Source organism: Chiloscyllium punctatum, chromosome 19 (assembly GCF_047496795.1).
Source record: "Chiloscyllium punctatum isolate Juve2018m chromosome 19, sChiPun1.3, whole genome shotgun sequence".
NCBI classification, from domain to species: Eukaryota; Metazoa; Chordata; class Chondrichthyes; order Orectolobiformes; family Hemiscylliidae; genus Chiloscyllium; species Chiloscyllium punctatum.
The window spans coordinates 70,019,183-70,032,427 of NC_092757.1; the positions used below are offsets into that span (position 1 = coordinate 70,019,183).

A 13,245-nucleotide genomic window follows, 5' to 3' on the forward strand; every position below is an offset into this window, starting at 1 on the left:
GATGCAAATTAGATTGAAAAAACAGAATTGGAGTTAGAAAAACATTGGAACAAGTGTAGGCCATTCAGCCCCTCAAGTTTGTTCCAGTATTCAATAAGATTCTGGCCGGCCCATGGCTTAACTCATTATACCTGTCTTTGGCCTATATCCCTGAGTGTGTTTGCTTAACAAAGATTTATATGCATCAGATTCAAAGTTAACAACTGAACCACCATCCATTGCCATTTGTGGAAGATAATTCCAAACATCTAGCCCCTTTGTGTGTAGAAATGCTTCCTAACATCTCTCCTGAATGGTTTGGATTTTAGTCTCAAACTATGCCCTCTAGTTCTAGAATTCCCCAACCAGTGGAAGTAGTTTATTTTTATCTGCCTTGTCTTTTGTTAATATCTTGCAAACTTCAATCAGGTCACCTGTCAACCTTCAACAGGCCTAATTTGTATATTTTTTCATCATAATATCTAACATCTGGCGTCATTCTTCTAAGCTTACATTGTACTTACTCCAAGGCTAGTATATGTTCCTAAGGTATGGTGCCCATATCTGTTCACAGTATTCCAAGCAGGGTCTAACCAGGTAAGTAATGGAACAAATGGAAATATGAAAAAAATGTTTAAAATTTGGGGTGAAGATTTTTATTCAAATGTTGGACTGCATTCTTTTGAAGTTAATAACTGCATCTTTCTAGCATTTACTGTTTTATTTCAGCAATGTCTATTTTATTTTATCTCCAGCATTGTAGATTTTACGTGTTTCTCCAGCATTGTTGCTTTCATTCTTCCCTTCAAGTTGTTTTGTTAATTTACTAATATATGAAAAGTCAAAAGAACATAAAAATAGGGGCAGAGGTGGCCCATTTGATCTTTTGAGCCTTCCCCATTATTGAGTAAGACCATGGCTTATCCAATAATGGCTTTAATTCCACGTAACTATCTATTCCCCATTTGGTTCAACTCCCCTCTAAGTCAAAAATTTCATTCATCTTTGAATATGTTCAATGACACCACTCCACTGCACTCTGTGGAATAGAATTCCAAAGACAAGCAATTCACGAAGAGAAGAAATGCCTCATTCAAATCTAAAATGGGAGACCCCTTATTATGAAGCTCTGCTCATCATTCCAGATTCCGCATGAGAGAAAGCTCCCTCTGGATCTGCTCAACTTTAAGACAATCCGTTTATGTCATGAATCAATCTCATGAACCTTTTCTAAATTGTCAGCAATGTAAGTATATCCCCCTTTCAATAAGGAGACCTGAACTGTAAGCAGTACTCCCACACATTGCTTGTACAGGTCTAAAAAGATTTCCCTGCTTTTGTGTTGAACTCCTCATACAATAAAGGCCAATATTTTATTTGTGTTCCTAATTACTGGCAAGTGTGTTAACTTCTTGTGATTCCTGTGCAAAGACATTCAGATCCCTCTAAACCACAAAATTCTGGAGAGTCTCAATCTCCTGTGGAGTGTTGCTGAACAAAGAGACCTTGGAGTGCGGGTTCATAGTTCCTTGAAAGTGGAGTTGTAGTTAGATAGGATAGTGAAGATGGCATTTGGTATGCATTCCTTTATTGGTCAGACCATTGAATGTAGGATTTGGGAGGTCATGTTGCAAATGTACAGAATTGTAATTGTACCAACCTGCACCACATCCTCTGGCAGCCCATTCCATTCATGCACCAGCCTCTGCATGAAAAAGTTGACCCTTAGGTCCCTTTTAAATTTTTCCCCCTCTCACCCTAAACCTATGCCCTCTAGTTCTGGTCTCCCCCACCCTGCTTTTGGAATATTGTGTGCAACTCTGGTCTCCTTCCTATAGGAAGGATGTTGTGAGACTTGAAAGGATTCAGAAAAGATTTACAAGGATGTTGCTAGGATTGGAGGATTTGAGCTATAGGGATAGGCTGTGGTTCTTTTCCCTGGAGCATCGGAGGCTGAGGGGTGACCTTATAGAGGTTTATAAAAATCATGAGGGATGTGGATAGGGTAAGTAGACAAAGTCTTTTCCCTGGGGTGGGGGTCCAGAACTAAAGGGCATAGGATAAAGATGAAAAGGGAAAGATATAAAAGAGACCTAAGTGGCAACTTTTTCATGCAGAAGGTGGTACGTGTATGGAATGAGCTGCCAGAGGAAGTGGTGTAGGCTGGTACAATTGCAACATTTAAGAGGCATCTGGATGGGTTTATGAATAGAAATGGTTTAGAGAGGTATGGGCCAAATGCTGGCAAATGGGACTGTATTAGGTGAGGATATCTGGTTGGCGTGAATGAGTTGGACTGAAGGGTCTGTTTCTGTGCTGTACATCTCCATGATTCTCTCTGCTATCTGATACCATATTGTCATTTTTTTTCACTGTTGCTGAACCAAAGCCCTGAACTTCCCTTCCTAACAGCACTGTGAGTATATCAACCTTTCATGGAATGCAGTGGTTCAAGAAGATGGCTCACTTCCATCTTCTCAAGGGTAATTAGAGATGGTCATTAAAAACTGACTTCTCTAATCTTCCTACCAAAATGGACCACTCACATTTTCCCACATTATACTCCATCTAATTTCTTTTGTCAATTAAACTATGTCCCTTTGCAGACTCTGCATCGTCCACACAATTTGGTTCCCTATTTTACCTTTGTATCATAAACACATTTGGCTACATTGCACTTTCTTCATCCAAACATTCATATAGTTTGGAAGTGGTTGAGGTCCCTGCATTGATCCCTGTGACACCCTTTTTTTTTCATTAATTTGTGTGTGTTGCTGGCTGGCCAGCTTTTATTGCCCATCCCGAGTTGTCCTTGAGCATGTGGTGGTGAGTTGCCTTCTTGAACTGCTGTATTCCACATGCTGTAGGTTGACCCACATGCCCTTGTGGAGAGAATTCCAGGATTTTGACCCAGTGACAGTGAAGGAATGGCAATGTATTTCCAAATCAGGATGGTGAGTTGCTTGGAGGGGAACTTGCAGGCAATGGTGTTCCCATGTATATGCTGCCCTTGTCCATCTAGATGGAGGTGGTCATGGGTTTGAAAAGTGCTATCTAATGAGCTTTGGTGAATTTTCTGCAGGTGCATCTTGTAGATAGTACACATTGCTACTACTGAGCGTCCGTGGTGGAGGGGGTGGATGCTTGTGATGGCTACAATGTGCCTAACTGAAAATTACCCAATTATTCTGACAATCTGTTTCTTGCTAACTAGCTGATCTTTATCCAGGCGAATATCACTGGCTAATATCTCCAATACCATGAGCTGTTATACTTGTATAGTAACCATTTATGTGGCACCTTACTGAATGCTTTTTGGAAATTCAGAATACAATATATCAACTTGTTCTCCTTCTTCCACTCTGCTTGTTATGGCCTTAAAGAACTCTAATAAAATTGTCAATCCTCATCAAGTTTGTTTCTCTTGTAGCTTTCCCACTGTAACCTTTGGCCTTTTTTTACATCAATGATTTTAACCTATTAATCAGTCTGATCAATTGTTTCAAGAATTCGTTCCTAATAGCTGTTCTGGTGTAAATTTTTAATCTCTGACATCTAATTTCATCCATCTGACCTGCATTCATGGATTATTTCAGTGCCTCTTCTGTAAGAAAACAATTTAAGTAATTAATAGTTTTAAATAATTTCTTCATCTCAAACCCTTCCATTTACTTACCATTCTCAACTACAGAATTGGTGCTTATCTAATCTTTCTCATGGATAAAGCAGCAAAAAAATGAAAAGGCTAAAAGATTGTATGATTAGCCACAAAACCTATTAGTTGAATTGTCTATGCTATTGGATTTCCTGAAGTCTTTAAGGGATTCTGATCTCTGTGAAGTCCAAAATACCGAAATGTTGTTTATTTCCCTAGGTAATCACTTGTTTTGGAATTTCTGTGAGCCTCTTCAGCTACGTTGGGTTTGCTGTCGTAGCTTTACTGGTTGAAATCAACTCCATCTTCCTGCACCTGAGGCAAATTCTTCTGATGGCCAACATGAACAAAACCACTTGCTTCCGCATTAACAGCATCATCAATCTGGGAACCTATGTTATCTTCCGTATTAGCACGCTGGCCTGGATGACACGCTGGCTGGTCCTAAACCGTGACAACATCCCTCTAATAAATTACAGCATCGGGAGTGTAGGAATGGCCATCATGACTTTAATGAATATTGTGCTTTTCTATCGACTACTAAGAAGTGACTTTCTGAAATCTAGCTGGGAAGGGAAGAAGGAAAAGGAGAAGTAAAATTGAAGTGGTGTTTCCTCCCCAATACTAGTGCTTAGATTTCTGAAGGAAGAGCTGAAAAGGGACCTTTAGCTCCTTCGAATGTAAATGGTCCCATTCACTTAAGTGTAATTCTAGATAACCTGATGGGCTTAATTGTAAATATATTTTTTAAATTGATCTCTAATATTTTGAAAGGTGGTGTTTTTAATCTAATGATGTTGCAAGTATTATAAAAAAATGAAAATGATACAAAATTTTTAATGCTTTCTTTTCTAAACATTTTAAACAAATGCAGTTAAATATGTGACAAAATTAAATGCCGTATTCTTACAGTACCTCACTTCAAACTACATTGGGCAAGTGTTAGACTATCGGGCAATGTTTAACTCTAGCAGTGTTTGTTGTTTAATTCTTGCAATTATTGTTACCACTCCCAAAAGGATTCATTCTAATCATTCTAAATAATTCCATGCTGGTTTTGATGCTAAAAACTTGGTAAATTATACACAAATGCCCGTAATTGTCAGTTGCTCAGCTGGCCTTTCAAATGTATCAATTTAAACATAAGCATGTCAGATTAATGAGCTGGGAAGTGAGAAAGTAGCCCATCAAAAGTATGCTGATAATAATGAATGATTTGATTACTCACGCAAAGTGCGAGATTTGTTTACTAAACGTCTTCATTTTATGTAAATGTTTACTGAGTGTTACTTAATTTTATACATAGTAATGGCATGTTTCAAATAGCTATATAGAAATCTTGAGTGAGTGGTGTAGGACACAGTCTAAGCAGATATAATGTGGACAAATGAAAATATAATTTCATCTTGAATGTACACAGCCTAAAAAGCTGTAATATATTTATAATATATCAATAATTTTTTAACTGATATATACATATATATTTGTAACATATCAATAACCACTTACACTTTTTTTGACTGCCTTTGTATTATTTGTTTGGTTTAAAAATGGTAAAATAGAGCTGAGAGTAATGACATAATTTTACAGAAAATAGTCATTTTTTACTTTAATGTGAAATAATTTTGTGCACAACATTCATATATTTCTTACAGGACTAAAATGTGAACCACTAGTTTTGAGATCAATCTGTGAGCTATTTTTAAAAATGTTTCCCAAATTTAAAATCTGGAGAATGTAATCAAAAGAATATTAAATCTGAAATATTTATTTAGTCAAATTTATGCCTATTAATCTGCATGTGGAGGTGTCAGAGTTGGACTGGGGTGGACAAAGTCAGACGTTATCCAACACCACGTTATAGTTCAACAAGTTTATTTGAAATCACAGGCATTTGGAACACTGCTGCCTCATTCGATGAAGTCATCTTACTTCACCTGACAAAGATGATTTCTTACTTAGATCCACCTCTTCTTAATTAATAGATCCTATCCATTGATGAAGAAATATACCAGAAAAAATTATCAATGTAACTGAAATCTATCTCCTGTAATATGATAATCTAAATGTTGAGAATTAGTCTAAATTGTGTCATAGAAACATAGAGATGTACAGCACAGAAACAGACCCTTCGGTCCAACCCGTCCATGCCAACCAGATATCCCAACCCAATATAGTCCCACCTGCCAGCACCTGGCCCATATCCCTTCAAACCCTTACTATTCTTATACCAGTCCAGGTGCCTTTTAACTGTTGCAATTGTACTAACTTCTACCACTTCCTCTGGCAGCTCATTCCATACATGTACCACTCTCTGTGTGAAAACGTTGCCCCTTAGGTTTCTTTTATATCTTTCTCCTCTCACCCTAAACCTATGCCCTCTAGTTCTGGACTTTCCCACCCCAGGGAAAATACTTTGTCTCTTTACCCTATCCATGCCCCTCATGATTTTATACACTCCTATAAAGGCTCCCGTCAGCCTCTGACACTCCAGGGAAAACAAGCTCAGCCTATTCAGCCTCTCCATAGATCTCAAATCCTCCAACCCTGGCAACATCTTTATAAGGTTTAACAACATCTTTCCAATAGGAAGGAGACCAGAACTACACACAGTATTCCAAAGGTGGCCTAACCAATGTCCTGTAATAGCCACAGCATGACCTCCCAACTCCTATACTCAGTACTCTGACCAATAAAGGAAAGCATGCCAAATGCCTTCACTATCCTGTCTACTTGCGACTCTACTTTCAAGGAGTTATAAACCTGCACTCCAAGGTCTCTTTAGTCAGCAACACTGCCTAGGATCTTACCATTAAGTGTATAAGTCCTGCGAAGATTTGCTTTCCCAAAATGCAGCACCTCGCGTTTATCTAATATAAGCTCCATCTGCCACTCCTCAGCCCATTGGCCCATCTGATCAAGATCCAATTGTACTCCAAGGTAACCTCCTTCACTGTCCACTACACCTCCAATTTTGGTGTCATCTGCAAACTAACTAACTTTACCTCTTATGCTCACATCCAAATCATTTATATAAATGACTAAAAGTAGTGGACCCAGCACTGATCCGTGTGGTACTCCACTGGTCACAGACCTCCAGTCTGAGAAACAACCTTCCACCACCACTCTCTGTCTTCTAACTTCAAGCCAGTTTTGTATGCAAATCGATAGTTCTGCCTGTATTCCATGAGATCTAATGTTGCTTACCAGTCTCCCAAGGGAAACCTTGTCGGATGCCTTACTGAAGTCCAAATAGATCATGTCTACCACTCTGCCCTCATCAATCCTCTTTGTGATTTCTTCAAAAAGATTCAATTAAGTTTGTGAGACATGATTTCTCACACACAATCAATAAAATACTAAGGCAGTACCTTCAGTCAAATTATCAAGACATTGAACCAGATTTGTAGAGATAATAAATAGCAAGGGGAGTTGTTTATAGGCCAGTGGTAATGTTGGGCATGGTATCAATAAGAAAATTGGGGTTGTATGTAACATTAGTAACATAGTAATAATGGACAAGTTCAATTTGCATGTAGACTGGGTAAACTCAATTAACACTAATACTGTGAAACATAAATTCCTGGAACAGTATGTTGAGGAATCAGCCAAAAATTGGGATATTTTAAAAGTAGTAAGTAGCAAGAAAGAAATAAATAAAATTCTTGTGATGGATTGTTGGGAAATAGTGACATTAACATTGTACCGTTTTAAATTCTTTTGCAATTACTCTGAAACTGGAGTCTTAAAGTTGAACAAAATAAAGTTTGAATAGCAAATTGCCTATGATAGATTAACAAAATACATTTAAAAACCTGAAATTGAACAGTCAGTGGCTAGAATTTAAACAAGTATTACATATGTTTTCATTCATTCATTGAATGTGGGCATCACAGACAGGCCAGCATTCATTGCCCATCCTGAGTTCCTGCGAGAAGGTGGCAGTCAGTTGCCTTCTTGAACCTCTGCATCCACTTGTGTAGGCCAATCCACAATGCCACCAGGGAGGGAATTCCAGGATTCCAACCCAGCAACACCAAAGGAACGGCAATACATTTCCCAGCTGTGATGATCAGTGACCTGGACAGGAACCTGCAGTTGGCGGTGCTGCCACACATCCTCCAACTCCCATCCTTCCAGACGGAAGCGGCCATGGGCCCAGAAGGTACTGTCCGAGGATCCCTGGTGAATTCCCACACCACGTCCCGTAGGCAGCACACACATGCCGCCACTGAGGGCCAGGAAAGTGGAGGACATGGATTGTTGTGAATGTGCCGCCAATCAAACAGGTCGCTCCGTCCCGGCGATGCCAAACCTCCCGAGTGGCGCTGCAGCCGCATCCATCAAGGCAAGTCGGGAGCATCACATTCTCAATCTACGCCCAGCAGACAATGAACAGGCTGCAGAGAGAGTCAGGAGGGGAGCCCCTGCCATCTTAACAAATGCCTTCTGAAAATCCAATGGATTCCAACTGTTGCTTTCCCTTTATCTGTCTTTTTTTGCTACATCCTCAAAGAATTCTAATAAATTTGTCAGGCACACTTACTCCATGCTGACTCTGCTTAAGTATTTCTAAATGCTCTGCTATTACATTATTTGGAACAGACTCTAACATGGATGTAAGTTTGCTCACCGAGCTGAAAGGCCTGCCCCCAGATGCCCCGCCACCGCACCAGGCAACACCACCAGTGAGCCCCTGCAAAGCCTCCACTGGAGGCTCACGACGACACCAGCCAACACGGCGATGAGACATCCGAAAACGAACCCTCCGGCCCAGCGAGAAAACCCACATCCAGAACATCAACCTGAGGTACATATCTTCTCAAAACTTGCCAAACACTCTAACATTTTACCAATAATGATAATCAGAAGTGATTTAACTCTCCATATAGATTGGTGAATCAGACTGGCAGATGAGTTAACAGACGTTTCAGATAGGTTTCTGGCGCAAGATGTCTTACAACCAACTTCAGAGTGAGCTACTAAATGTGGTGGATTTTTTTTAGTCACTTGTGGGAGATTGGCATTGCTGGCCCACCAGTGTCCATTAGCTCATGGGCCATCTGAGAATGTGGTGGCAAGCTGCCTTCTTAAACTGTTGCAGTCGATATGGTGCAGGCCGATCCACAGGGAATTCCAGGATTCTGACCCAGCGATAGTGAAGGAACGGTGATATATTTCAATTCAGGGTGAGGGGTGGCATAGAGCGGAACTCCCAGACCATCCATAACCTCTTCACCTCGGGAGATCTCCAACCAACAGCCTCCAACCTCATAGTCTGGGAACCTTGCACCACCCAGTTCTACCTCCTACTCCAAAATTGACAAACATGACTGCCCCAGTGGACCCATTGTCTCAGCCTGCTCCTACCCAACCGAACTTATCTCTGTATATCTTGACACCGTCCTGTTGCCCTTGGTCCAGGAACTCCCCACATACATTCGGAATACCACCCACACCATCCACCTCCTCCATGACTTTAAGTTCCCCGGCCCCATCTTCACTATAGATATCCAGTCCCTGTACACATCCATGACAAAGGCCTCCAGGCCCTCAGTTCCTACCTCTCCCGCCGACCCAACCCCAATGACACTCTCATTCGATTGGCTGAACTGATCATCATCCTCAACAATTTCTTCTTCAAATTCTCCCACTTCCTTCAGACCAAAGGGCTAGATATGGGCACCTGCATGGGTGCCTCTTCATCCAGTACCTGGAACATGACCTTATTTCTCTCCTTGTTATCCTCTGCTTGTTTTTGCAATCTTCCCAATCTTCTGATTTCCCAGTGCTCTTGGCCACTTTATAGGCTCTCTCTTTTTTTTATGATACATTTCCTGACTTCCTTTGTCAGCATGGCTGTGTAATTCCACCCCGGGTAATCTTTCTTTTCTTTGGAATGAACCTCTGTACTGTGTCCTCAATTACACCCAGAAACTCCTGCCATTGTTGCTCTACTGTCTTCCCCACTTGGTTCTGCTTCCAGTCAATCTTAATCAGTTCCTCTCTCATGCTCCTGTAATTACCTTTATTTAACTGTAACACCATTACATCCGATTTTGCCTTTTCTCTTTCAAACTGCAGACTGAACTCTACCATATTATGATTGCTGTCTCCTAAGTGTTCCTTGACTTTAAGATCTTTTTTAAAGTCTGGCTCATTACATTGCACTAAGTCCAGAATAGCCTGCTCCCTTGTGGGCTTCATCACAAGCTGTTCCAAAAAGCCATCCTGTAAGCATTCCATGAATTCCCTTTCTTTGGATCTACCAGCAACATTATTCACCCAGTCCATTTGCATATTTAAGACCCCCTGATCACCATGACCCTGCATTTCTGACATGCCCTATCTATTTCCTGGTACATCTTGCGCACCTTGTCCTGACCACTGCTGGAAGGTCTGTATATAACTCCCATAACTCCCATTATGGCTTTTTTTTGCCTTTATGGTTCCTCAGCACCACCCACATAGACTCCACATCATCTGACCCTACATCATTCAGTGCCATAGATTTAATTTCATTCTTAACTAACAAGGCAACCCCGCCCCCTCTGCCCACCTCCCTGCCTTTTTGATAAGTTGTAAATCCTTGAATGTTTAACTGCCAGTCCTGAACCCCCTGCAACCACGTCTCTGTGATGCCTCCCACATCATAATCATTCACAATGATTTGTGCTGTTAATTCATCTACTTTGTTACAAATACTATAAGCATTCAGGTAAAGCACCTTAATGCTAATTTTCTTATCCACATGATTTCCATCACCTCTAGTAATATGTCCTAAATTATCCTTCCTTTTGCTTCATTCCATGTCTGCCTTGAACTTAAACACTGCACACATGCTAATCTGCTGCTTATCTTTCTACTTGACTCCATACTCCCTGTTGCTTTCGCTTTCCAGATGTTCACTGATGATTGCACAATTATCAGCACCATTCGCAACTCCTCAAATACTGAACCGTCCATACTCAAATACAACAAGACCTGGATGATATCCAGGCTTGTGCTGACAAGTGGAAAGTAACATTTGCATGACACAAATTTCAGTCAATGACCATCTCTAATGACGTAACCATTCCTCCTTGAGACTCAATGTCATTACCATCACTGAACACCCCACCATCAACTTTTGGTGTTGGCGGGGGGGGGGGGGGGAGGGGGGTGTGGGTGGGCGTGGTTATCATAGATGAGGAACTGAAATGGACAAGCCACATAAACATATTGGGTACAAGATCAGGTCAGATGATAGGAATACTGCAGCAAATAACTCACCTCCAGATCCCCTAAAGACCGCACAAGTCAAGAGGACGATGGAATATTCCCCACCTGCCTGGAAGGATGCAGCCCCAACAACACCCAAGAAACCCGACAGCATCCAGGACAAAGCAGCCTTCTGACTAGCACAGCATCCATTCCTCCATCACTGACACACAGCAGCAGCACCGTGCACCATCCACAAGACACACAGCAAAAACTTACCAAATATCGCCAGACATCACACTCCAAACCCAGAACTCCTCTCCCCCCCAATCCAGAAGGACAAGGGCAGCAGACACACCCGCAAGTCCCCCTCCAAACCACCCACCATCCCAACTACATCTCATCTGACACTCGGTCAAAATTCTGGAATCCCCACCTACACCGCGGGCCCACCCACCCACTGCAAACAGACTGCAGTGTTTCACCACCAACCTCCCAAGGACAACCAGAGACACGCAACAAATGCTGGCCCCCCCCCCCCAGCAATTCCACATCCCTCAAAAGAATAAAAAAATGCTAGATATATCCTTCCCTTCTCCCTTATTCTGTGCTGAAACTATGCTATCATATGAGAATTTAGGTTCATTCTTAGCTGATTACTGTGTATTAGATTGCAGGAATTGATTATGCGTGCAATTATGAACAATTCAGCTCTCCCTTCACCTGTATCCATACTTAGGATTTTTCTTATCACAACTTCTCCCCCTCTTAGCCTTCAATCATCCTAACTCAAAATTATTTTTACTTTAATTATTACCGTCTCTCACCAGTACCACATTGTTTAAAGTCAGGTTCGCTTTGGATTACGTATGAATGCCTTCTCATTTAAACTGTTTTCTTCCTCTTCAGGTCACAGTAACCAATCTTTTAATTGGTGTATATGTCTGAGACCTATTCTTCAGTGCATTCTCCTAATGTATTCTTTAAGATAGGTACTTTAAATGTAACAATCACTTCTGCATGCTTACACCAGTGTCCCAATTTTCATTTTCAGGTATCTTTTCAAAAAATTAAAAGTTGGTTTGGGGCATGTGTATCCTTTTTGCTTTGTCCCAGTGTTTTGGTTGGTGGCCAAATCATTCAATTTAGTTATCTTCAAATAAAAGCTCATAGGCAAAGGAACAAATATTTCCCAAGAGAAAGCGATTAATTAATTTGTTTCATTGTCACTTCACTTTCACTTGATAGATTCCATTTGACTCCAATTAAGATGAGATATTCCTATTCCCATTTGATTCTGTGTTATTTTGTTTTCCCTGTCACTATTCTTTTCTTCTAAGTAGGCATTCCTATTAATTACCAATCTCTCTGATTCAGGAGCTCTGAAGAAACCTTGCTTTCCATTTTCAAAAGGTGTTTTCATAATATCTTTAAAACAGAAATAAAACATTGACTGAAAGATTCCAGGCATGACCAAATTCTGACAAAAAGTGCAATTTTCTTTTCCAGAATAATTGGCTAGATTATGCTTGAATTTTCCTTCTTTCAATGTTAATCCAAATTCAAACACGGCACCAATTGACTTCAGGGTTTCTTTTGTCGATAGCCTCGGCAGTGTTCTTGGCCTGACAAATTTAATTACTGAGGTAAAAACAATGACTGCAGATGCTGAAAACCAAATACTGGATTAGTGGTGCTAGAAAAATTTAATTACTGGTCAGCTGATTTCTTCCCAGACAATCTTTCCTAATTTTCAAGGCAAATTAAAACCACCTCAGCTGTTTTCATTGACTCTCATTTCAATTTGAAATTTTCAAATTTACATTTATTTGATCTTTTAAATTTCAATTAAATTTCCCATTGCATGCTTGAACTAGCAGCTTGTATTAAGTTATTTTATCAATAGGATTGGAACCTATCTATTTATCTATTTGTGGTACCTTTGCACCTTGTAAGGCTGAAATTAAAGTAGGAGAAGGAAAAAGCAAATAGTTTGCAATGTATAAAGAATCCCCAATGTGACTGGATTGTGTTACATAGAATGCTGTCTTTTTAGCACAGAACAAAACCCAGGCTGTTTGTAATGTTTGCAGGCAATGACCAGACCAGACCAAAGGATGGATATTTTGCTATATAGCTCCACACTATGTCACTGTCACAGCTATAGTATTATCAGCAGCTTGCACAACAAACACACTGCATGTGCATTAACCAAGTGGAGAGGAGTCCTTCGTCAAGTCAAGGGCGACCAAGGTCACTCGGAATGCCGCCACAGGCAGTCAAGGACATTGCCAATGACCCACTTGGTGTGATCAAGTTCTGGACATAGTCAGCACAATAGGTTGAATCCAAACAGTGTTTTGAACAGTTGGAGAACTGAGAAAGCTCAGTGGTCTCTGTTCACAGGAGCT

At 40.6% G+C, this 13,245-nt stretch overlaps 1 protein-coding gene across 1 annotated transcript in view; it reads left to right on the forward strand.

The window, feature by feature from the left end:
• tlcd2 (TLC domain containing 2) overlaps positions 1-5,361 on the forward strand; it is a 55,674-nt gene extending 50,313 nt beyond the window's left edge. Inside the window, exon 4 of the mRNA XM_072589211.1 lies at positions 3,854-5,361. Within this exon, the coding sequence (XP_072445312.1) occupies positions 3,854-4,231 (378 nt within the window). The 3' untranslated portion in view covers positions 4,232-5,361. The remainder of the gene's footprint in view (positions 1-3,853) is intronic.
• The last annotated feature ends 7,884 nt before the right edge of the window (positions 5,362-13,245 follow it).